Source organism: Phoxinus phoxinus (genome assembly GCF_949152265.1).
Source record: "Phoxinus phoxinus genome assembly, chromosome: 25".
In the NCBI taxonomy this organism is placed as follows: domain Eukaryota; kingdom Metazoa; phylum Chordata; class Actinopteri; order Cypriniformes; family Leuciscidae; genus Phoxinus; species Phoxinus phoxinus.
The window spans coordinates 14080524-14107582 of NC_136900.1; the positions used below are offsets into that span (position 1 = coordinate 14080524).

Here is a 27059-nt window from a genome sequence, read left to right on the forward strand (position 1 = left end):
GTGTGTGTGCGTGCGTGCGTTTTATTTTCTTTCTTGGGAGTCGACACAAGTCAAGCTGCAAGAAAATAACTAAAAGACCAGATCCTGTTTGTATATCCATTTTTATTTGTTGCACGTTCATATTTGTAGTACACAGACAGTGACAGCTTGTATATAGATGTACATAATACATAAACACATTATTTTTCATAGTTGTCTTATGTTAAAGCAGGTTAAGAGTGACTCCTACTGTATCTTTAGACATATTTGTAACAACCAGCCCCCTTCCAGAAAAAAAAACATCAACAACTTATTGCTTAATATAAAACAATGGCTAATCATAACAATTGTAATCATATTATTAATAATAATACTCATTGAATTCTCACAAGAAGAGATGCAACACGTGGTTAAATAAGAATTACTATATTATAATAAAAAAAAGGAACTCAAGGAAAATCCAAAGTATAACAGTTCCACATGACAATAGTGGTACGGACCTATTTTTAGATGTACGTCCTAAAAACAGCAAGTATCTACAGCGTAGAAGATAGACTGAGAAGGTAAGGGTTGAAAGGGAAGGCAGGTGTGGCAGGTCAAACTGGTGCAAGCCCTGATTCGAGTAAAGGTGATATGGGGCCACGGCCACATCGACAATACTGTACAGCACTTCCAAAGGACATTATACATTCAGGGCCCCCGGGCAGAGATCAGGGATCGGAGAAAAAATGTACCTTTGAAAGGTGGGCTTAATAAGAGCTAATGACTGCATACTTCAGACAGGAAATCAGGAAAACAACACAAACACCAGGTTGCATTATCAAAACTCATGCAAATCAATACTGGGGAAGAACATGTGTTTGTCTATTGAGTCTTTAGGAGGAAACCTGTCGACATTTTGAATTTGTCTTTAACCCTCCCGCTTTGAACACCCTGCATGGGTCCTTTCGTTCCATCTCTCCCTCTCTTTCTTTTTTTCACATTCACTGTTTATTCCGTTTCATGCATTCATCTTTCTCTTTGTACAGTATCTACAGTACTGCGCCCAGCTTTGCACGGAGTGAGGTCGATCACGATGCGTTGCCTGGGTCGATAGCCCTTTGGGGGCGACTGGAAGTGTCTGTGAGGGGCGGGGCACCTTGTTTTTGGGGGTTGGGTTTGTTGGGGGGTGGGATTTGCCCTACATTCCGAGCTTGGAGCGACATGCTCCAGAAAGCCCCGCCCCTTACAGACAAACACACAGGAAACACCCCTGAAAAGTTGTAATTGTGCACTTCCTGTTTGAGGAAGCTGCAGGAAAACTGACATTCAATAAGACAGAAAAGAGCGAGTGTGGAATGGAAAGTCAATGGTTGCTTCGCCCTCGTAAGTCCCATGTTAGCAGCTCCGGCCAATCAGATCTGAGCTCATGTCAGTCATCTCTGGAAGTTAATTCAATTTCAATAAATTATTTGTTCAATCATATATTTGCCTATTTATTTTGTTTGTCCGCTGATTTGTTCATTTATAAAAAAAAATCATTGGTTGGTGGTGCTTTTTTCTGATTATTTTGTACGGTTTGTATTCATCAACAACAGATCTTTCCAATAATGGACCTTTTTCACACACTGAGATGGCACGTCCCACAGTTATCAACATCACAAATCTAGCATTTTTTATATTTTCATTTTTTTTAAATGTCATGTTATAACACTATTACTTGCCATTCAATTTCAGAAAACTAGTTAATGCTGATGTGTGAGTGTTTCTAATACAACGGCTGATGGAGTGACGGAAAATATCTTTCTTCTGACCACCGTAATCAATCTCTCATTTTTTCTTGCTAGAAATGCTTTTTTTTTCTCAAGTCAAGTGGAATGCAAAAACAATTATTTGTTGTAGTTACCATTCACATCATTCAAGATTACCCAACTATGTTGACTAAGAGCTGTGTGAAAAGATCCATTGAGAAAAGGGTCCACTGTAAAATAGCACAAAAAAGAACTAAATGTGAATGTGCAGATCTAAATTATGAAACAAGCTTCCATTTTGTAGTTACAATCATATTTAAATAACTTAATATTGCTTGATTCTAATACATGTGAATCCTTCGGTGTCATTTATTTGCAAGCAGTGTGAGCGAGTATACATGAATTTTGAGTGTGTGTGCAAGTATATGCACAAAAAAGCTCTGTTACCTTGCAGAGCCCAGCCCTCATTGGAAAATGTATGTGTACATTCGTGTGTGCATTTATATCAGTAGCTTTGGTATATTCTTCGTGCGGGGCTGGGTGCTGTAAGGGAAGCGGGAGGCCTTACTCTGTACCATTAACGCACTGAAAGCACTATCACACAGGCTTTGCCTCAGTCGATGGTTCCGGTTTGGTTTGGGTTAGAAGCTGATTGTCTATAAAAAGGAGATTGTACAGAAACAATCCCAGGCAAAGCCACTTTTATATGACAGTGAGTGCACACTAAAAGGGTATTTGTGTGGGCCCATATTATTGTCTTTTATGATGTAAGACTTGATTTGAAAGTGAATGGCAAAATTAAGCAGTCTAACATGGCAAAAACCCTTTAAGGCAAATCAGTGGTCAAGTCATACAACTTCTGCTTCTACTTTAATGGGGAAAAACTGTTTAAAACTGTTTTTCATACTTCATTTACATATTTCAAATAAGAAATCCAATCATGGCATCAAATTTAGCTCAAACAATGCAAATAAAACTAAAAAAGGTTGACTTCCTTACAGTATGAGGCGATACATACACTCCCAATGACTGAATGAGCTGAGATGATTAGCCGAAAGCAACTGTTTACTGGTTATGAGATTGTCGCCCTCTTCCACTATACAATCGCTTTGATTTCGTTCACAATTGAGAGGGAGAGCATAACACGGTTACAAATGTCACTCACACAAATGTAAATCACCCTCTGGTTTAAGAACACTTCCCTTCTTCTTTCTCTTGCTTTGTTTCGTCCTCTTCCTCAGGACCTACATGCGACCCAATCCATCAGTTACTCCTCAAAGACTGTCATAGGACAGGAATGAGTGAGAGCAAGGGCTGATGGGACTTGTAGTTTTGTCTTAGGAGAAGGTGAAGGCCGGAGGCAGCAAGCGAAGGGTGCAGAAACACTGACACATTGAGCGTTAAGTATCCGTGTTACAAAATTGGGGGAAACCAAACACTGTTCTGAAGAGGAAAATGATAGCAAGTCTTAATTTTTACAGGTTAAAGGAAAAGTTCATATCAAAATAAAAACCTTCTTCAATGTCTTTCTTTATTCTGTGGAACACAAAAGCAGATGTTTAGTAGAATGTCCAAGCTGCTCTCTTCCATTCAATGGATGGGGACCGAGAGTTGTCGTGCTCCTAAAGCGACAAAGCACTATGCAAGCATCATAAAGGTGATGCATATGACCTGTCAAGTCAAGTCTTCTGAAGCCAATTCATTCAAGACGTGATCACCATTCACTTTCATTATTTGGAAAACAGTAGCTTGGACTATATATATATATATATATATATATATATAATTTTGTGTTCTACAAAATAAATAAAGTCAGACAGGCTTTTGAAGACTTCTGGGTGTTTAAATAATGAAAGTATTTTTCATTTCTGGATGAACTAATCCTTTATGAGGGCTAACACTGAAAATCTGAGAGAAAGGGACATAGAAAATGGCTGAGAAAGAAAGAATGAAAGCAGTATGAGACCTTCATTCTTCTCACGCTCTCCTTCCATGCCACGTCTCTCTAAATGTGTGCTTGTGAGACAGTGCACGAGGGTTCAGCAGGACACTTCCATGGTGTGGCTGACCTGCCCAACTCCCTCACTGCTATCTGAGTTTGTGCATGCGCGGTTGCGAGAACCATCCACGGAGCCGGCGCTGGTCAGAGAAGCTGTTCGAGAGCGAACAAGACGGGTCATACTGGCCGAAGGCACTGAGAGAAAAAGAGAGAAAGAGAGATGAATAGTCATTTCATATCCACAGGGAAGTTCATCTGGGCTGCATGATGTGTTGCAGAGGAGGCAGGGATGACATGCTTGAACTTTTGGTCGAGAATAATTTCAGCCTCAAGCTGATAACATTCCACCGCAAATACACCAGAATGACTCAAATCCAACTAAAAAATATCCAATAATAATCTTTATATCTGAATGCCCATGTTTTCAATGCAAAAAGTCAATTTCTTAATCATTATTTTTCTTGTTTTTCAGTAAAAAAACAATATCTAAACAAACAATTTCATTTTTATTTACATATTTTCATTTCAGATTTCACTTCCCTTACCCCATTTGAATATTTCCCCTTGTTTTAAACATAAACCAACCATTTTGATTTTTGATCAAAACAAGAAAAACATTTTGTGAATAGGGCATGAAAAGAAAAAAATATATATATTATGCATATTTGCTCCTCAAGTAATTGTGTCTGGTTTCATGTTTAGATATTCGTACTGGAAATTATTGTCATTGACTTCACACTCATTCTAATAAATCTGAAACAGAAAATCGTATGTAAAAATATAGAAATATTATAAATATAAAAAATAAAAAAATACACAAAATACAAAAGATTTTGCAGCCTACGAACGCTCGTTTAAAGGTGAAATTTTAGGAAAAGGGTGCATATTTTTATATATTTTAAACTTTTTTAAATAATTACTAAAAAATATATTTAATGTTATTTTAGTCTATAAGTTTATGTTTTCAAATAACTGCCATGCAGAGAGCTTGAGAGCGCATTCAAAGCACATTTTTCCTCCAGAGGAAAAATCACTGATCAATAAAGGAAATAATGCATGAATGGAAATGTCAGTCTGGGAAGGACAAATACATAAATTAATCAAGGCCAATCAAAAAAGCAAGGGATTAGAAGACTAAACTACATGTATCATCTACATGAGGAAGAGGGCAGGCGTGAACAGGAAGCAGGAAGTACCTGGCCCCCCACTCATTCTCCGATCCTTCACATAAGCAACTGAGAAAGGGCAGGAAAATACACATACAGTACAGATTATAACAAATACAACCTCTCCACACAGACATTTATTTACATGCATACACTCACAACTGTCTCAAAATGGGATAAAGACACACATGGGAGAAAGGACACACTGAAAATATTAGATCAGTTTACATTTGGCAGAGAAAGAAACATTCGATGAACTGATTTTGGTGCTGATTTGCCCTGAAACATTTGTTAGTAAATACATTGACAGTCAAAATGATTAACAATTAAATGAATTAGACTTACTGTAGCCCATTCCCTGCAGGAAGTACTTGAAAGCCTCTGTTAGTTTTCCAGGCTGTAAAAAAAAGTATGATCGAGACTTCAGGTTCAAATGCAGAGGACTGTCACGTGTTTTTTCTACAGCATTTTATTGGCTGCTGAGATCATGAAATTATAAAAATTCAGTTTGAATTTAGTTTTAACTTAAGTTTTTCCGTATTTGTTTTATATATAAAAAATAATATTTTATTCTAAGGACATTTTTATTACTTTTGTGCAATAAAAATCCTGGTACTGTGTTGGGTCACCATTGTTATGGACTATTTGTTAAAGTCTGATCTGAGATCAGACACATCAAGCAGTCTCACCTGTGTAATTTGAGGCATTCCGCCTGAATCGGCCATCTGAAACAAACCAAATACATTTTTTATCATATATTTCTGAAAATGTATGTGCCAAAATGTTCAAAGTGAAAAGTTTTGCCTCTGTTTCTACAGTATGTTTGTTCGCTTGCCTTCAGGAATGTGGTGTTGGTTGGATCCAGCTTTGAGTTGCACTCAACCTAAGAATAGAAAGCATTTATACTGTTTTTAACATACATGTAAACGTACGAATGTATCAGGGCATTTACAGAGTTTTTTAAGTTGGCAGTTGAATGATGGGAAGGAAAATGGTGTGATGGAGGGAGGAGATTATATTTATATATATATAATATATATATATACAGATTACGTATGTGTTCTTGAGGTCTGACCCAGTTACAGCGGCACTGCAGAGATGAGTCATATTCCAGCACTAAGGAAAGACAGCTGCGCAGACGCATTTGTTTGCAGGCTCTGTTCGGACCACCGCTGACACTTTTGGAATGGGATAGGTGCCCACTTTTAAACATGTTCACGATTCTAATGAAAACTTCCGCCACAAGTGTCTGCATTAGTCAATGGATGTGATACTGATGGTGGGAACCCATCTTTCCTCTATGTGTACTTCCCTCAACCAATATATTTAAATATATATCACTTTTATAGATTTTTAATCATTTAAGATATGGATGATTTAGACCAGAAACTGAAGTAAAACCAAACAATTAATATTATTATTATTGTTAATAATAATTATAGATTGGGAATATTGTAATAATCCGAAATGAGTAGGTGCGTCCAAACATTTCACTGGTAACATCTTGCTTTTCTGAGCTGTCTTTTTCCCCCCAGAATTTTCCATGCTTTATTTATTTATTTTTCGTCTTAATCTCTCACTCATCCTTCTGTTGTTTCTTCTGTTTTTCCTTTTCATCTTCCTCCTTTTGACCCAAATTACTCAAATCTCTTCTATCCATTTACCTCTCACTCATCCATCTCATCCCCTCCTTTACCGTGTCCCTCTTTTTCCTCATCTCTCACCCTGTGTGTCTGATTAGATGTGATGGGGCACTGACCCAGCTTTCATATGTTAGATTAAAGGACCATGGCACAGAGTTAAAAATATCCAGTGCACAAAAGCTGGCAAAGCCCGGGAGATCAACCCTGGGGCCGGTGCCATCTGCTCCCGAGAGAAAAATGGAAAAAGAGGGAGCAAAACAAAGGAAGAGAAAGGAATGCACATGCAGAAGGGATTTACCTGTCTCTGAATTACAAAATACGTACTCGTTCGACAATTATGACAGAAAGACGGAAAGGAGGACGTTTGGTTGGAAGAAGAAAATTTGAAATGAACGATGAAAATGAAATGAACAGGATTAAATCTTTTTTCTCCCTAAATATCACACACAAAGACTCACCACGCCTTCCTCAGCCGGAGCATTATCACCAACGACCAGCATGGCCGGGCAACTGCAAGAATGAGAATTGAGAATTTAGTCTGATCACACAGGTTAATGTAAATGTGACTACTAGTCAGAGTCAAATTAACATAGTCCTCACCTCAGGGTCTTAGCATTTAGCACAGAGCCGCTGCGATTCATTTCCAAATCCCTGCGGCTGGGGAAAAAAAATCCATGTCATGTCATGTTTTTTTTTTTTTTACCAAATCAGTATTTCTATTCAATGCATGCATGTATCACTTTGTATACATATTAGCGAGGTGGTGTGCAGTTACCTGTTGTACATATTCCAGAAGAGCTGTAGGTTAAACTGGTTGACGGTGTTATTGATCTGTTGGCGGTAGTTTTGCACAATTTCTGTGTTGTTCATAAGCTCTTCCTGTAATTCAAAAACAATAATACATGTTATGGTAGCTAAATATTTAGCTTGAGATATCAATTTAACATTGGCATTTATACTTTAGAATTCAAGTCTTAGATATGTATTTACTATTATTTTAATTCTTATGATTTATTTATAAGGTTTCTCTGTGTATCCATAGTGAAACATAAGAAATGTAGAATCATTTCTACCTGGCTGAAGAGGTGGGCCAGGACAGTGTCTGGTAAAGCACTGGTGAGTCCAGACAATTTTGTAGCAGCCCAGTCGATCCATCCTTTCCCATTGGGGTCAATGTTGAGTAGAACCAGACCCTCCACAAGATCAGGGAAAATAAGCTGCGTGTAGAAAGCACAGTTGAATTGCACTAAATGTGAATGAAAAGACCATTGGCCAACATAAAAAACTGAGATTTAATACTAACAGCAAATTTGGCGAGGATGTAGGCACCAGCCCCGACTCCAATTCCCACAATGCTCTTGAAGCTATAGAAAAGTGAACATTGAGTAATGTATATTAGGAATAGGTTATCATTACATTAGCATAACAGCCTATATTTAAAGTCCCCTATAGTCAAATAATGTTGTCCCTTAAAACACATCTTTGATCACCAAAATGACCTGTGGAAAAAAATATATATATTCATGACTTAAAATAGCTTTAATGTAACTCTACACCCTTGTTTAATTTAGTATGTGGAACCATGGATATGCAAATTAGCCCAGCCTCCACTCACTCATACAGGCTTGTCTACAAGTCAATGTATCAGAGTGGTAATAAGTTTTGTATCGCTCTCTACAATGTTGGACACATAACGGTAATTAAAATGATTGGCCTTTTGCTTGACTATGTTATCAGACATGGTTTGTCTTAATGCATAACCTATTAAAAACACAGACATATTAACCACATTAAAAACTTGATTTTTTAAACTTTATAAGTGTAATATAACTCACCCAAAATGTTGCACCACACTAGGAAGCATCCCAGCTAGCTGATCCATGGTGGGATACTGATACCTAGGATAAAAATAAAATAAAAATACATGAATTATGGCTCCCTGGAATACTTGATTCTGATTGGTCAATCGCGGCATTCAGGCGCTAATTTCATCGTCTCACTCCGTGAACTCATGCACTTCAAACGCAACTGGCGCCATCTTGTGTCTCAGTTATCAAATGTAGTGAAAATAGTAATAATTTTACAGTAATATTGACGAGTTGTTCGAGGTGCTAGGACAACTGTTTAGTACATTGCACATTTTTTCACAGATGCTTCAAGGTCATATAGCCTACAGGTAAGATTATAAAATAATTTCAACTCAAATCAAAATTTTCAAGTCCACATATTTATTTGGCGAGTAGTCATGCAATAAGTGGGATAATGTGTAGCCTACAGTAACCGACATTACAATACAATAATTTATTTATTTAACCTGTCACCTGCCTTTTTGAGCATAGATCTGAACTTAAATGGTTGTAATTAATGCTTTGGAATACATACAAGGTTGGTCTTTATTTAAAGAAGATTGTAGCAGGTTGTTGCAGTGACAGTTTTGAACTAAAATTATTATTTTTCCAAATTGATTGAATGTCTACATATTCCTTACATATCCTGTGCGTAAAATGGCTAATACTGGTGTATAAATGTTAATGTTTGTGTTCATCATACCCTTGTGGCAACTGGGGGGCACCAATATGCTGGCCTGGGGCATCCACGTGGCACACCACAAAATGCTTAGTGATCTCCTGCATATCTTCATTGTGGAAGAAGGTGTTGAAGCACAGCTTGTCTGTTTAGAGAAAGAGAGCAAGACATTGTAGCCTTTACAAAAACGTATTGTGTGGTTACCTTTGTAAAATGATGGTATCATATAGTGTGGTACCTTGATAGGCTATATACTGTACCATACATGGTACAGAAAGATTATGTTGCTATACTGTGCCTGTGGTATTTACATGGTACATCTCCAACAACCATATAATACATTGTTATCCCAGATTCCATTGGATCCCCTTTCATAACGTCGTACATTATATAACATTACTGATTATAAAAGAATACTTCAAATTTGGGACAGTTCGTTCGTTCGTTCGTTCTCTCTTTCCGCTAATCTCTTTTGCCAGAATCATTGGCCTATTTAGATCATAAAATGAACAAACAAAACAACTTCAGTGTTCTAGCTAACTGCTCAAGCGGCACTAATAACTCATTTTAGATCATGCCATTTCCCTAATCAACATCAAATGGTATTTTGGCAGGTCTTCAAGTTTATTTAAAGGAATAGATTGACCAAAATACTGACTCATCCTTATGTTGTTCCAAACCCATATGCTGTTACCTATTCCGTGGAGTACAAAAGTAGAAATCTTGGAAGGCATCCATATAACCTGTGTGCAGTATTATAAGTCTTCTGAATCCCCCCCCCCCTTTTTTTTTTTTTTTTTTTTTTTTATAAATAAATAAAACAAGAATACAACATACAGGTTTGCAATGACATGAAGATGGGTAAATAATGACAAGATTTTTTATTTTTAGACGCACTGTTCCTTCAATGGATTTAATGATCTACTAACTTCCGAAACTGGATTTCTAATATTGACCCTCCTCATGGTTTTAACCCAAAAACTTGCATTCTTAAAGGTGCTGCATTGTGGTATGAATCATATTCAAGTTTTTATCCTTTAGTGAATGAACCCATTTTTTTCATTCCCTACCAGCTGTATTGCTCACTTGGCATTTTTTATATAGGCCAGTCGGTGTTTCCTGTCGGTGGTCAATGTCTCTCTCTCTCTCTCTCTCTCTCTCTCTCTGAGTCATGTTTTGTGATGGAACGATGGCCATGCATACTAATACATGTGTCTGCAGCAGAGAGGAGAGTCAGAGTTACTCTATGCCGCAGTGCTGACCTTGCCCACTCCCCTCCCCAACACTGCATGATCGGTATGTTTTTATGACCTACATATTCTCTCTCTCTCTCTCTCTCTCTCTCTCTCTCTCTCTCTCTGTTTTCACACTGCATAGAAGAACTGGCAGACAATAACACACTTCAGGAATAGATAATGAGAAATGGGCAGATATGGAGAGGAGGAGAGGAAGGGATTAGGTGGAAAGAGGATGGAGAGAGGAGCAGTAGAGGAAGCCATACTGTGAGTGATGAGAAGAGCTCTCGGCCAAGGTTGACATTGACAGAATGTGGAATTCAAAATCAAGGACAATAGCGACCTTTGTTCTACTGACCATTTTATATAGCATTTTATTTATATTTATTTACATATATAATCATTTATATATTATATAAATGTAAGTATTAAATCAATGCAATATACATGCATTTTAACAAATACATAATTTATATATAAATTATTGAAAAAAACGATATATATATATATATATATATATATACATATATATATATATATATATATATATATATATATAGTATAATATGAAATATAAATATTCTAAATAACTACAAATAAACAAAAGATCAAGTTCAATCTAGTTTGCCATATCTGTGCCTATTTTGCCTTGTATGTCTTTTTATAAATAATTCCTTTGTGCCTGAGCTTTTATCACATATGTGGCGCTGATCACCTGCCACCTGAGATCAGCTTCATCGCACACTGCATGCAGTCGGTTAAGAGAACTGATAAACTGCAGTCAGCTGGCATCCAAATTACAGCTCTGATCACAGCCCACACACATTACTTCCAGAGGCCTGCTCTTTGAACACGCACATATGCAGAGTACACACATAAACACACAAGCGTCTCTTTTTGGTTGTGAAGATGGGGAAATTAACTTCAGGTCAATGCGTGGAGACAGATGCTGTACCAAGATTGAAATGGTGCAGTGCGTATTGCTTTGGGTATTATTGGAGAGCAATGTGGGTGTAGTTTACCTTTGTTCAAACAAACACAAACAACTTTGTTTACTTACGGTTGAGCCCAACATCATGGTAGGTAAGGATAGCTGGCTTGTTGCCCTTGGGAGCCCCGCGGATCACCACATGCAACATCCCATAAGGGGTTTCAATGTCATGTTCCTACAACAACAACAACAAAAAGCGATTTCAGCAAACAGTCTGAGAAGGTCCAGACTTTTCCCAATGTCCACTTTTTGACATTGGGTTGAAATAGGCCCCTGATTTCAGCCTGTATGTTGTAGCTAAATACAAGCTAAAACAATGAACACTTTTATTGTAGTTACAATAATTGACTGCAAAAATTTTAGCAAGGAGTGAAAAAATCAATTCAACCAACAGTCACAAGGGTTAAAAACAAGACTGCGGTAATTCATTTATCATAAAGCATCTCTGATCTCAGATTGACTGCACACGGTCACGTAACAAGCTTTTAATTGGCAGTTCCAATGGCATTTTAATCTGACCCACATTTAGTCTCAGACTTTATCTGTCCAAGCAGAAGAGCGATGAATGTATGTGTGCGATTTTTTTCTTGTCCTGAGGATTATTTCAGCATAGCTTTCCATAGTTATGCACAGATCCCAGCAGACACCTCACAGACAGCATTATGCAGATAAATCTCCTGTGGGGTTTAAGAACCTTTCATTTAGTGTTTTTGATGTTGGAAAAATCATGGAAGGTCAGACCAGATGCCAATGGTCTGTGTGTGTGAGTTTAGTGCAGCTGTTTGTGTCTCTCTGTGTTTAGGTCAAAATTAAGCTGTCACTGGCGCAAAACGATGAGCATGTTTTCTAGGGAGATAATATTCAACAAACACTGATAGGATAAATAGGAATGTTGACCTATATAGCACAATGCTACGCAAATATGGGGCAGAAAATAGTAAAGCAGCATAATCTCTCAAGAAATCCTCTTGTAGCTGCTCATTTGTATTGCTCAAGGTCACACATTTGTCCTTGTAGGATGATTTGTATTATTAGACTGAAGTGCAGACATAAGATTTACCATCAATACCACATGCACAAACATTGGTTTCTGAACACACACGCCAGGTTACTGCGGGGGTACATTAGAGCGCACGTTTCACCCGTGTCAGTGTGTTAGTGTGTCAGTGCAAATGGCCACCTCACACATGACTGGACATTTCTGCAGAACTCAGAATCCCAACATCACAAATACATGATTTAAAAGATGAAACAATTAGTGTCTATATCTTATTCTTCTTATTTATTTTTCTTTTCTTGGTAGTTTTTTTTTTTACTATTAATTATTTTTATTTTCAATTGTTAAGAGGATTCCGTTTTTTAATGTTTTTTTGTGGTGTGGGGGGGGGGGGGGGGTGTATAATAATTAGCTATTATAAATTAAAATAGTTTGACATTATTATAAATATGCAACAGTGGAACTGTTTCACAATTATCGGTTCAGTAGGTCAAGCTAGTTATTTCTGACCACAGGGCAAATCAAGTAAATAACAATTTATCCAAACACCTAAGAATGATAATACAGCCAACAAATTGTTATAAAACCATTTCTAGCTGTTTATTATTAGCAAAACGAAAGCATTGTCTCTCTTACTCTCTATTTACATTCCTGTAATCACAGATATCCCACTCACCCCATCCCAGCACTCCGGCATGGCTCTTTAGAGATTGTGTACGCTTGCTTAAAGGAGTATATGAGCAGCAGAAGACAAGGTCCGCTCCGGGCAATAGGACTCAGATGCAGGCAACCAGAGAGATGCTGCAGTTGCTACGGCGTCTCTTTGTCTCTCCCCATCAAGCGAGTTTTGCAGCGCTGCTGTCCCCTCCCCCAGTACATTTCATACCCCACCCCTGCCCTCTCATTGGCTGACTGCAAAACAAGCCTGCCTGTGATTGGCTGAGCTTTGTGTCAGTCTAAATCTATTGTGTGAAGATAAATCTATCTTTATCTTCCGCATTCTCATAAAGGGCTTTAATATGGCTATTCAATCATTTTGTTTATTTATATAGCAATTTATATAGTGCTTGATTATCTGAATAGGGATTTTTTTAAAATTAGTCATTATTTACGATTTACTGCTTCTACATGAGCAAATTTATCATCTGAATATTATTATTACAAAGACACAACACGCAGAGCAAAATGGGCCAGGTCAAATAAATGCCAGTAAATATTTCAAGGCTCTAGCAACACACTCAATGTGACACAAGTCGTGTATGTGGCAGCGTCTGCAGACTCGACTGCGTCTTTTGAGAGTATTTTTATCTGTGTATGTTCAAGATTAATCCCTTTGTGGCTGACTTGGCTTTTGCTGTCTTGCTTAAATGCACCACCTCTATCTCTTCCTCTCAATTGCTGATCTTATACACAGATGTAAAAACAGTTGCATTGTCATTGTCAAAAAAGACTGCCCACCGCATCACACCACACAAATAAGTGCTAACAGATTTTAGTACAAACAAATGAAATGATAAATTTGTGGCAACTACAATTTGGTATCAAAAAATGCTGGGTTGTTTCAACCCAATTTTGGGTCAAATATGGACAAACCCAGACGTTTTTAACCCAACGTTTGGGTTTGTCCATATTTGACCCAAAATTGGGTTGAAACAACACAGCATTTTTTAGTTACTGCCCGCATATCCCAATGCAAATACTGTAGTAAACTGATATAATGTACCTTAAATTCACTGCAAGTTAAATAGCTAAATGTATCATAAAATTAGCCATTTAATCTTCTGATGTGTAATTCTGTTTCTAAAATATTTTTTAGAATATAAGAGCCTGTATTTTAAAAACAAGAAAATGCATTTCTATTGATTGTGTTCATTGTTTTAAACGGGACCTAATTGTGCCCCTTTTCACAAGATGAAGTTAAAATAAGTCTCTTGTGTCCCCAGAACGTGTCTGTAAAGTTTCAGCTCAAAATACCCCACAGATAATTTATTATAGGTTTTCAAATGTGCCACTATTTGGTTGTGAGCAAAAACAAAAAATTGTGTCTCTTTAAATGCAAATTAGCTGCTGCTCCAGGCTCCAGGAGCCTTTAGAGCTTGTGCTTTGGATACTCTGGCAACAACAAAACTGGAGAATATCACTCAGCCAAAATGTCAGAAATTGTCAGTAGCGGTGTTCAGCCTCACATGTTCCAACTGGAGTCGGACACTGATGGAGAGACTCCGGAAGAAGTTACAACTTTTAGAATGCAACCGAACGATTCTGAATGGTTAGTGGATAAATGTATGTCGTTGTTGTGGAGTTGATTCAACGCGCATGGCACACAAAATTGATAAATAGCTCTGGTGGAGAACAGTGAAACCTTCTAAAACCTTGACACAGCTCATATCTCCATCACAGCAAGTTACCGAAGCCACACGTTAAACCTCGTCGCATCACATGGTAGACGTGTTTGTGCAGCACAGAGTGGCTTACTTGCACTGTATGACGTGACAGGCAACTAGTTGACCAGTCCAGTTTCGTTCATATGGGCTTTCCGAGATTGTGGTTTTGAGTCCTGATAATGTGCGGGTGAGTTAATTGATGCGGTTCTTACTCCCGTAAATAACTGTGTGAACATATACCATATAAACGAGAACGACTCAAATACAGGGCTGACAACCGTATTCTGTTGCTGTGTAAACACATCAAAAGTCAAAATATGTTTGGTTTATTAACTTTCAGTGTCATCTTTTCTTTCTTTCTTTCTTTGTACATCTTTTTTCTTTTTTTTTTCTTTGCTTGCCATTAGGTAACCATATTGTACTTCCAAACACCTATTTAATTATCCGTTCTCCATCACAATTAAAACCTCTCACTCGATGAGTGTGCAGCTTCCAAATCCTATATCATCTCCAGCCCCATCCGCTGTTTGGATTTCTCACATTTTTTATTCTGTGATTTAGTTCTATTTCTGTTAGAGGTGTGAAGAAATTATGCAAACTGTGAGACAGAGATACAACTGAGGTGATAAAGTTCTCATACCTCAACTTTTATCTCAGATTTCAACTGCAATTTGATTTCTGTAACTGAGTGTAACTCTTGGTTATATAATGGATATATTATATTATTGCACAATAAGACCAGAGTGCATAACATATTTAAAGGGCCCATTTGATATCATATTAATTTTTAAAGAGATTTATGTGAATTACAAAATCTGTAATAAAAAACAATATGGCACAGAACAATTAAACAACCAGTTTTAACCAGCAGGCTGGTACTGCATTTTTCCATTAGTGCTCTAAAGGGGATATTGATTGAATCTACTCTGGAGGTCATCGCAGTGTTGCCATGTCTTTCATTTTCACTTTCACTTTCTTTGTTTTCTGTCTTGCTGTCTTTAATAATCAAATGCCAAAAAATAAATAATGACGCTATGTCAACCACACCATTTTGAATCTGACATGTATGGCTCAAAATCCCTCACAGATGGGCAGTATAAAGTCAACATCACATATGCACTGGGAAAAGTCACCGTACCTTCCAGTCTCCTGTAGCCACAAAGGTATCGCAGTTTTCCTGAAGGAACACAAAAGGTCAGGTTCATCAAAGCCAAAGTACATTTGTTTTTAATACGCTATTACAATAAATAAGCATTTGGAGCAACACTCTGCAAGGTCCCGTCACAGAGAAAGGGGTTTCTGTGATGGAAACTGGAACTGTGAGTTTTTCTCAGGGGTGTAAAAAGTTCTGAGAAATTATACTTAAGTTAAAGTATAGAAACCATATTTTTATCTAGCTAAAAACATTTGGAGCGAAAGCGAAATTGATTTGTACAATTGGAAAGTAAGGAATTTGGAAAGTATAATATATAGATTTAAATCACTATGACCCAGTGATATATGTATTTTCAAGGTCTAAATATAATTCTAAGGAGTAAAACATAATTGCATAAAAGTGCAGGTATTCCTTTTATATTGAGTACAGTAAAAATGCCCCAAAATAATACTAAGTATAATAATAAAGTATAATTTCTCAAGTACTTCAGTTACACCACTGGTTGTTTTTTTCACTATAGACATGATTGGTTGGTTAGTATGTGGGTGGCTAAGCTGGCTTCAGATCAGCAGCTATTTGTGGAAAGATAAAAACTGCTGCTGATATGAGGCCTGTTTAACTCTATTATACACAGAAGTATAATGGTAAAGTGTTTTGCTGGTCCAGCCTCAGAATTAATGAGTAAAGACAATAAGAACACAACATGCAAAGAAAAAAAGGTGAAATGGGTACAAAAATGGTGTAAAAGAACAGCTTGAGAACAGGACTGCATCTTCTTGCCAGACAATTGTATCCCTACAGCAACTATAGGAATGACAAAAAAATCCATCTCATTCTTCTGAAAAGGCAAGAAAACACGAGTTAGAAACGATCTAGATATAAACAAAGCAAATATTTTGGAAAAGCAAGTATAACTTATTATGTTATTCTTGTGCAGATTGGCAGAAGCTGGAATGAACCTAAAGAAAGAGGTTAATGCATGCAGTTAGAGCTGTTGGCAGCAGAAAAGCAAAAGCTGTTTTAATGTCGGACCAGCAGGTGTCACTCTTTTTCAGGATAATAACTCTAATGCAGTACCTCAGAAGTTCAAAAGGGGACAGCCTTACGGGTAAACAACTTTGCTTTTGAGGAACTGAAACTTATAAAACATTTCTTATAAAGAAACTTATAAACTTATAAAGTTTTCAGGTTATAAAGCTTTGTCCACATTGCACATAAATCTGATTTGCATTTCTAATACCAGCCTGAGCAATGCTATTTTGGAAGTGATCTATTTGTTTAGACAGTGTAGTCAATATCCAGCATAATCTGCATATGTTGCCATAGCAATGATGTAGGTGTTAGCACAATGCTAAAAGACAAGAGTGTGGTATCATGCTATCATGACAACATATTCAGAGCCATTACTGTACTATTTACTCATTTATGCATATGTTGTGTACAAAATCATTCACTTGTTAATCCATTCACTATAGTGAATGCCATTTGTTAACATAAAGGAGTGAATTCAGACACAACTATTGGCACTTCCAATCTTTACATATGACGTTTTAGTCATGTTTAAAAAAAAATCAAATTTGATAAACAAAAACCTGAATTAATCTGTGAAAATCAGTTAAATGAATCAGTAAAAATCAGATGTCATGTGATATTCTGAAGTTCTGACTTTAAACTACTGATTTGTCAAAAAGATTTTTGCTGTTTGTCTGAACAAAGCCTAAGTGTTATTCACAAATCTTACTTGTTGCTTGTTTTTATAGCCTACTATTATCATGTGAAAATCCATTAGTTTAAGCCAAAAAAAATACTATTAAATCTATTGACTATTGCTTAAAATGTTGCAAATGCTTATCAGCAGTGTGTACTTTATGAAATATTGTGCCAAAAAGAACATTTCTACAGTATGTTGTACTCATCACACTATGTGAAACCAAATGGGTTTTTGGGTAGAGAGAAAATCAGGCCTTGTTTGGTCTTTTCATAATTATCATAATTCAATTATCATAATTGCATTTAAGGATTTGACAAAAATTAGTATCCCTTAGTTGGAGGGGTGGACATGGTCTGTGCAGTTATCAGCCTACCGGGAAGTACCCGCTGGTCCGACGGCGCGTCAGGCCGAGCCAGTGTCGGGCGATGGCATGCCAGCGTTTTGGGGGGCGAGCCGTTTGGGGGGAGGGCGTAGCACAGGGCAGCGGCACGTGCACACACTGTCCTTTAGCCTGCCACATCACACATAGACACAAACACTAGTTACAGCACACTACAGCAGACAGTGCCCTCAATAGTATCGGAGGACAATGCTTTGGTGGTGGAGGTGAGAAGCTGAAGAAAAAAAATTATCAGATACTGTACGATATGTGGGAAAGTAAGCAGCAGACATACTGTAACAATCCATTCAACAAGCTTTGACGAATAAATTGTGATTAGTTGATAAGGATTTTTATCATCTTTTTTTAGGGTTTACACTTGAGATCCTTTTCATTTGTGTAACGTTTTATTTACCAATATTTATAAATGAATACAAACCAAGACACTAATAACCCAATACATGCTGTAAAATAGATGTTTCTCGTCGCTTTCATGAATGAACTAATGTGAACACATAACATTATTGTAAAGTGTATCTAAGAATTTATACAATTCCTGGCTTGGAAAATTAAACATTTTGAATTTCCTGATGTTTTCAGCTTTTTATGGCTGTAAGAACCCAATGCTTTTGGTTGTCTACATTGATTTAATTAGATAAGGGGTAGGAATTACAGTAGATTGCATCATTAGGTCCAGAGCACTGATGTTTAGGGGCCAAGGACCCCCTTGGAATTGCTAAAAAAAAAAAATATAAATTGATTTCAGGTGTACTATCACTTAAATATCTATTATTAATTGTGCTCTTAATATCAGAGCACTTCTAAAGAAAAGCAAGAAAGTAGCACACCCTTTGTTGCCAGTGTCCCATATTTTTAACTGATATTTTAAAGCCAATTATTTCTACTGACATTAAAGACATGCCATGCTTTTCATTTCACATTAGCTTAAAACATATGTGTGGATTAAGATAAAATGCAGTATTTGGTGAGCATAGATAAATCATTTATCAAGAACACACACATCCAAGTTTTTGTACTCTTGCCTAAAAACAGGGAGACGTTTTTAACCGGTCTACTATATTTAGCTATGCACACACTCACACATACTCACCATCTCTGTTTCCTGTCCCCTGGATTCTGGCAGTAGCGGTTTCTCCTCAGTGAATTGCTGATCCTTCATGCCAGCCATCCTGGAGAGCAACCTGCAATCACCATGGCAACACACACACCTGAGATTAACAAGGCTATTCGACAGCAAACCCTAATCCAATCAAATCTGTCTTGCTGCTCCAATATTGTAATATTGCCAGCACTACTCTTGCTCAAACCATGTATACAGTCGTATCACACCAGCTTAAAGACCCGATGATATCAAAACTGTAGTTTTGTGGCTTTTACTCCATGTCTGCTTTGAGGTCATCTATACTGTAGTGCACTTCTAAAAGTTATAAATTAACTTTAACTAGATACAGAATTTTTATTCTAACAAAATGGACCACAAAAGTTAATGACTCATCCTGCACTACAGATTTTTGTCCAATCAGATGTTAGATGTTGTAGAATCAAAATGTCCCTCCCCCTTAAACCACCTGTAGCAAATTACGGTAACAAGTGCGTAGGTCTACAACTGCGAAGTTACTAAAGCCTGTTGACGTAATCTCTTCATTATGCCCTGCCTAAACTTCCTGTTTCAATAGGAAATATGTACAACTGCACTTTTTAAACACGGGTTTCCCACGGGTCTTTAAGGTGGTAAAGCTTGTCAACCAATCAAGCTGTGTTTTGGAACATAGATAAGCTGGTGGGGACTAGGTGGACCTCTGACCCACTGTGTGGCAGGCACCTAAACCAGCTTGCTTGGACCAGCTAGTAACCATGTGTCTCTTTCCACTCCCTAGTTCTCTATGGAAAGAATCCATAAACACATAAGCATTTGGTCCTTGATCCAATAAGTATTACGATACTAATGACTCAATTACATACAACATGATTATGACATTGTGCATTAAATCGTATCAGCAACATCATTATTCTGATGACTTGAAGAAGACAACATTTTCCATAAGCAGCCATAAGCAGCTTATGCTTGCTGGAAATTTCAAAGCAGTGAATGTTTTAGTACATTGCAACATTCTAATGGCTGCCTACCTGGGCAGTGTACTGAACTAGGGAGCGAATTGAGACACACCACATGTAAAACCAGCTACCATCAGGAGTTGGTTTTAACTGCATTTTTAGCAGGGCTGAATTTTCCATCTGGCTCCAAACAATATAAAACTGCATGTGAGTATGGGGTTTTGTGGACTTATAATGAGGTGGCATTGTGAACATGGCTTGAATGTTGTTTGGTGGTTAGATTCAGGATGACACGAAAAAGGTACAAACTTTTCAATCGCCAGAAGCACATCGCCAATTGTGACACTAGCTCACAGGTTGTCTCAAGGGATCTTTTGATGGATGAGACGATGTACCTTTCCATTAGGTAGGCTACTTGTTAAACTCCAGCTGTGTAGCTGAGGGTTGTCGGCTTATGGAAGCTCCATCAGTGTCAGTTGATATTTCAATAACATGATGCTAAGCTAACAAACACCTCCACAACCAAGTGCTAATTTACTAATCTCTAATAATTCTACAAAAGCATAGACAAAGATTATGATGAATGGCTTCATTTACAACCTTAATGGAAATATTGATAGCATAAACATGTAGGCGAAGCAACAGTCATTAACATCTTTTAGTTACATTTCACCTTCTAACCTTCTTGGCATCTTTAAAAATACAAGTGCTTTGAGGACGAGTTCTTCATAAACAAGAACATGAATTAGAAACAAAGAAAAGAAAAAAACTCATCCAAATATTAGTGCCGATTATTGCCACCTTTACCCAAGAGATGACAGAGAACTTTGACATATAATCTTCTCTCAGAAGAGTCAAACAATAACTGAGTTTAATTCAAAAGCCAACAGAAAAGTCATAGTCCTGGAATCATGGGCAGTGTAAATCAAACTCTCGGATGTGAATGGATAGAATGATTCAAAGCCCTGCAGGGAATGATTATTTTGGTTGCATAACACCTCCCATGAGTTGATTATATCGAGGTCTAGACATGACCACAATACCCTCAATTGGCCTCTCTTCCTCCCTCCCTTCCTCTCTGTCACAATTTTCTCGGTAGATCCATCTCATCTTCCCTCCTCCTCCCCCACGTGTACTGACCTTTCTCAGATCATTATTATAATCATTAGCACTCTGTTTTGGTATACTATAATAGAGCTACATTTTGACTCTTTCTAAAGAGAACATGAGCGGTGCTTGCCAGTGGCTCCACGCAACTACCATTGCTATGTGGTTGCTAAGGTATTCCGAGTATTTTCTAGCATGTGGCATGTGGTTGTTCACTAGCTGAAGTCAACAGAACCCACCCCCACTAGAAGGTCCCTTATTCAACTCTTTTATTCACACATTTTCTTCACCAGGTGAAAATGTTAAGTCCAATTGCTTATAAAAGTAATTCTACACCTCTTCAAATCAAGGTGCACAATTTGAGGTACCTAAACAAAGAGTTATGTGCCAAAGTTTAATATTTAGATTTAGAGATTTGAACAAACCTAAAATCTTAAGTATGATCTTGATAGTAATCGCAACCTTGCACCACTAATAACTGGCTACAAATGTATTGGTCCATGGTTTATGGTCAATGTAGATATATAATTTAGGTCTATAATATTTAAGTCACATTTTCTATGGGTTAAATATAACATTTTCTTTTAAATTAGTTCTTAATCAACAACTTTAGTGTTCTCTTGTAATAAAAATGAAAGTACAGGGAACTAATACATTCATGTCAAAAACCAACCTGTAGCCAACCATATCAAAGAGATTTATTTTTTGTGGGTTCTGTACCCTGTCAGTGTTGCCATGGTAACCTATAGTAATGCCAGTAGACAATCTTCACGGATTTGGATAACCTTTACTTTCCTTTATCCTTTTCGACAGCTTCACTACTAATCTGAACTAGAAGAAAAAAACTAGAGTTTGGAGTCACTAAAATAGATGGACACGTTTAGAGAATGTTGGCCATTTATCTAGTTAGACTTCACATATTGAGTGAGATTGAGCAGACAACATCAGCCAGGGCCCATATGACCTGGCCCAGTGACAAAAAAAGAGTGCATGAGGGAATATGACAACAGAATGACTATTGGAAGAGAATATGCCAGACACCAAATCAATAAATATGTTTAAAGGCAAGGGTCTGACCTGATATACAGAATCCCATCAATACCTGGAAACTGGGTTAGGACAAGACAATGTGTGTTTATGCTGTGCACAGAAAAATATATGTTACAACTAAATCTATGTCAGACGGATTTCTGTAGTCATTCTCTAAACACAAAACAGGCAAAAAATCTTGGCACAAAGCTGTCAAGAAGTTGAGCAATACAGTCTCATTGGCATCGCTATTAGGTTATACAAGTGATCAAAGTTTGAATTAGCCATTTGGATGCTAACATTATCAAGGTAAATAGATATAAAATGGCTGCTTAAGCAAGGTGTAGAGAGTGCTAAGTACCACCCACATACTGGCAGAATCAAATATATACCAGGAAATAAAAATAAATTAATTTATGTCAATGTGGAAATATGGGAGAAATCAGCAGAAGACCTGAGCTATAGCTGTTTTTATAAAGCACTTGTTGCTGTCTGGAAAAATTAAAACATCAAGGCAAATAAACTATCCTCCATTTACACACTAAAACCTATCTTGGCATCATTGCTAAGTTTATTTTCTATGTGTTTTTATAGAATGAATGATCTTCTTGTTCTTCTAATGTGTATATATATTTTTCAAGCCCAATATTCTTATAAGGAACCACTTTATAAGCTCAAATGTAGAGGTTGATGGAAGATGAAACAGAAAATACTCAAATGGGAATAAAACAAGCTCACGTAACCCTTACACTGACTGTTCCAGGAACGTTACAATCATAAACTGATGCACACCCAGTCCAGTGATTCCTAAACTTCTTCTGCCAGGCCCACCTTTTGCAGCGAAAAATATTTATGTCATGACAACTCTAGGAGTGTTTGGCAAGGTAATGGATATGACCATGTTGATATGTTTTGTCTTGGCGGAATAGATCTGCTGTTATTGCTGCTGCTTTTAGTTATTGCTGCTGCTGCTGCTTCAGAGCAAGTACAGGACTTGCTACTGCCAATACATGCGCGACACGCAGCTGTGAGCAAGTAAGACATGCTGCTGATCTATTCAGGTGGAGCAGGGGAAGGTGGAGGGTTTCTGAAAGTGAGCTGCAACTGCTACAGCAAATGTTGAGCTGCGAGCACAATGACTATTGATACAGCAGGAACCAATCAACTGTGCCCACGAGAGAATGATGTGATTGCAAGCAGATTGAGTTAAGGACATATTGAAACATTGTAATTAATACAGAACTACAGCTTCAACGGGCTTCTCTTCGTGTTTGGATGTGAAGTCTCGAAGTTGCATCTTTCAGCTTCATACCGTCAGAAGCAAATATTTTAGACACACAACACAATGTGGTCTCTTTATTACCCACCGTTGTACTGGTGAATCTGAAAGTGAGATATGCCTCATCATATTTTCTTTTCTTGGGGGTGTCTACACTGGACAAACATTTTTGTCCTTTGTGCCAGAAGTTGTGCGGTTGCTGGAATATGTCAGAAATAGAACTGGCATCAGTTTACTGTTGGGAATTTGTTGTGTCGTGCCGCATCCAGTGTACCGCATCACAGGTTTTCTATTTGCTTTTGTCACACCAGGCTGCTCGCATCTGGTGTAAACACATTGTTTTGGTAGTTGTGACATTAGAAGTAGATTCATAGCCTGCTTTACATTTGGCACCGACAGTACTTTCACAGTCTTGTCTATGCTTAGAACCATGCATCGTTCTTTTATATTTTTACTCAATTCTGATTCTTTAACCACGCCATCTAGCAGTCTGTTAATCCATGACAACTACAACTGATAACAGACCATTCAAGCAGGTCCTGAGAGTCATCTTGAGGTAACAAAATGTCAAATTAACATTTTGTGTTCATATATTTACTTATGTGGCAAGTAGCCACATAAGTGGGATAATTTCACAGTGGGGTCTTATATCACCCTGAAGAGGTTTCTCTGCACAACAATCTGATGACTGTACACTATCCCTTGGCCTCGCCACACATCCCTTTTATAACCCTGAGCCCCCTCTATGGGACGTATTTCCCACTTTGGGAAACACTGCCCTAGTCCAATAGACAATAATAGAATATGGTTTTGTATTAAACTTGAGATAAAAAGCAGCTGTGGAGCTCAAAAAACTCATAATCTTGATCCCTCAGAGAACTCACTTCACACTTCCAGAGGGATTCTGGTTAACATCCGAAGGGTCAATAACAGCTATCTGCCCTGATAGTGTTGTATTACCAGAATGAACCATGTTTCCAACCCCTCACACTGCCTCTTATCAGGAGCTGCCTAGTGCTCTAAGCCAGGCTGACAGAAGGTGAGTTGGTATGTGGTCCTCAATAAGGCTGTTTTACCTAGGCCAAAAGTACAGTAAGCTGGCTGAACCTTTCCTTAAAACAGGTTTCTACTGTATGGATCACTAGGAAACCAATCCATGGATGTTAGGTGCATTTTCCTTGAAAGATTAATGGTTCCATTTTGATAAATAGCCTGCATCTAAAAGCTTTCATGAAGCGATTTTTCGCTTCGGCCTGGGCTTTTATCACAGCTGCACACCTATTTAGGTCAGAATATAATACAATCAAACCCATAATGGCTTTCTTCAATCATGTGCAGTCAAATTATTCATGGAAATTTTGTTCATTTATTGTTCATGAAAGTGAAATTGGTATCATGTGGCTCAGTTGATTACAAGCTTGGGGGCACTAGAGGTCAAGGACTGCAGAAGTTTTTCAGAACCCTTTTGAACAGAAAAACATCCAAAGTACCAAAGCCACCAAAACAAAACAATGGACATCAAGGTCGATACACATCTCTGAAGGGAACATATATGGACATTATTTTTTTATTATCAAATAACATATAACTCAAGCAACAACTGATTGTAATATATTCAAGACCTCATAATTCAGATCCCTATACAGTTGATGAAGCCTAAATTATCAAATTAATCTTTTTACATTAAATAAGCTTGGACACATAAACCTACATCAATGGATTGGTCACAGACTCAAGGCTGGAACAATCAACAGCTATTGGCCAATGAATTATGAGTAATGATCTAGTGCTGAGTAATGATGGTTTTTGACACTTGACCTTGTTTGGCCATTGTCCAGTGATTGGTCGACAAATCAAGGTGGTCAGACAGCAACGAGCCATGGAATTCACAAGCAAAGAGACAAACAAAAAATGAAGGCATGGATGCTAAAAAACGGAGTTACAGGCGGAACTACGTACATTGTCTGCAGCAGGCTCTGTGGAACCGTGCAGCTAGTCTTGGATGGAAAGTTCCAGAACAATCCGGGTCCCATCTATCAGTACAAAACAAGATCCATTTGTAATTCAGCTATACACAATATTTGGTATTCAGAAAAATCTTAGTATTCAGGAAGCCCCCTCCGAGTGCTGCACACTAAAATGTAAACTTGTCCCAGGGCATGCCTCTTTTAAAGATATGTTTTATTGAAAAATGTTCCAGGCATTTTTTTTTAAAATCCTCTATAAATGACATTCTTTATATAAATAAAGGGAGCTAGGAGCTTCTATTAGAGTAAAGCAAACATGCAGTTTATTAAAAAAATATTTTTCCATGCTCAGTGAGGAACAGTCCAACAGTTCTAACAGGGAAGGCTTTCAGGATGTGTAGGTTTTGAAAGAGTGAGACAGGAAAGTTTCCAAGGCGTCTGTTGCATTATTATGTAATGTAGAAATGGGGGCATCTCCTTGTTGTCTTGCAGGGATACGTAGCAACAACAAAAAAGGGATCAGCCTTGCATCAAGTTGCGTCAGTAATGCCATTTTTCTTATTACAAGGCTAAATATTACTTAAAATATTTACTTACTCTTTAATCACTTGTTTAAAAAAAACAAAAAAAACATGCCACATATATACGTTATTCATCTTTGCAGCTTTAATGATCACACACATGTAATTAAACTACCTGCTTGAATGTCCACCAACCTTTGAGTTACATAGATAATATATCATTCAGCTTCATGCTATGTTGTCAACCAAAGGTGTGGCAGTCGCCGTTTGCTGTATTTAAACCACAACTGTTTTATTTGAAACCCAACATAAATATTTTCATCTTTAGGCAAAGGCTAACAACATCATCCATCACCCCTTTAAAGCTGAAAGTGTCAGGGCTCGTGATAAGTCCCAGTTATCCACCCTGGAAAGTTCCACGACCCTCCTGGCCTCCCAATGCAAGCTGGCACCCAACCAGGTACACTGGCGTCAGATATTTTGTGAAGTGTTATTGAGATTAAGAAAACAATAGCTGTGCTTATCAGTTATTACACCGACCCGGATACATCTCAGCACCATAGCAGATAGCATTACTCCAATGAAGGGAAAAGGACACCTGTTAATAGACTTACCCTGAATTTAAGGGGTGGTCTGGATGGACCGCCACTGGCTTGCTGTTTTTGGCAAAGCGTCCCTGTCTGACGCAGTTATTTTGTGGGGTTAATAAATTTAACCTGTCGACTATCCATTGACGCCAATGCAGAGGCTGGTACTATGAAGCGTAGCTTATGACACAAGCGCTGGAATACTCTCAGCAGGGACTCTAATGTTTCTCCTGAGGTGGAGTCCCTCAAGGCCCATTGTTGAGGCACTTTTTGATCTGCTCTGTCCATTTGCCACATCTTCAAACACCTTGCACCAAAACAACTAAGTAGTCAACTTAACCTAACAACAGATGTCTTAGAGTTCTCTTAAATGATCTTTCGAATTTGCACCTTTTAACAACAATCACCGCAATGACTAAGGAGATCTTTCTTACCTTTGCTTAAGGACTGTGTTCCTGTTGTCGTCTAAAAAGATTTTGATGTGTTTAGCCTCTCTTTTTGTTTGCTTGTGAGTGCGTTTCAGAGCGATGCTGTCTACCAGGGCTATTTTGTGTGAATCTCTCTACCTCTGTTCCACCCTCCCTCGATCGCTCACTC

General features: G+C 37.7%; 1 protein-coding gene across 14 annotated transcripts; it reads right to left on the reverse strand.

Moving 5' to 3' along the window:
* Positions 1-83: 83 nt before the first annotated feature.
* Positions 84-27059, reverse strand: ndrg4 (NDRG family member 4). 14 transcript variants are annotated; one of them, XR_013796539.1, is made up of 19 exons: positions 26897-27021; positions 25347-25420; positions 19008-19098; positions 17891-18028; positions 15789-15827; positions 11339-11444; positions 9068-9188; positions 8353-8415; positions 7821-7881; positions 7591-7734; positions 7293-7396; positions 7118-7174; positions 6976-7027; positions 5710-5757; positions 5564-5599; positions 5220-5271; positions 4905-4943; positions 3676-3903; positions 3017-3152 (listed from the first exon to the last, which is right to left on the reverse strand). XR_013796539.1 is itself a non-coding variant. In XM_079603887.1 (18 exons), the coding sequence occupies exons 2-18, from the start codon at positions 25418-25420 to the stop codon at positions 3749-3751; spliced, it is 1380 nt and encodes a 459-aa protein (XP_079460013.1). In that variant the 5' UTR covers positions 26897-27021; the 3' UTR covers positions 84-3748. The 14 variants fall into 14 exon arrangements, 9 of the variants coding, with proteins under 9 accessions (XP_079460013.1, XP_079460018.1, XP_079460020.1 ...); XM_079603887.1 differs by having other exon boundaries at positions 84-3903; XR_013796538.1 differs by lacking the exon at positions 4905-4943 and having other exon boundaries at positions 2563-3152.

What these genes read in the sequence shown, in the direction of transcription:
- ndrg4 (XM_079603887.1), bottom strand. Translation starts at nt 25,420, where the DNA reads ATGGGACCCGGATTGTTCTGGAACTTTCCATCCAAGACTAGCTGCACG. An exon ending in CCATGATGTTGGGCTCAACC is followed by an intron (nt 9,189 to 11,338) that starts GTAAGTAAACAA and finishes TTCTCTAAACAG; the next exon opens with ACAAGCTGTGCTTCAACACC. An exon ending in GAGAATGAGTGGGGGGCCAG is followed by an intron (nt 3,904 to 4,904) that starts GTACTTCCTGCT and finishes TTTTTCTCTCAG; the next exon opens with TGCCTTCGGCCAGTATGACC.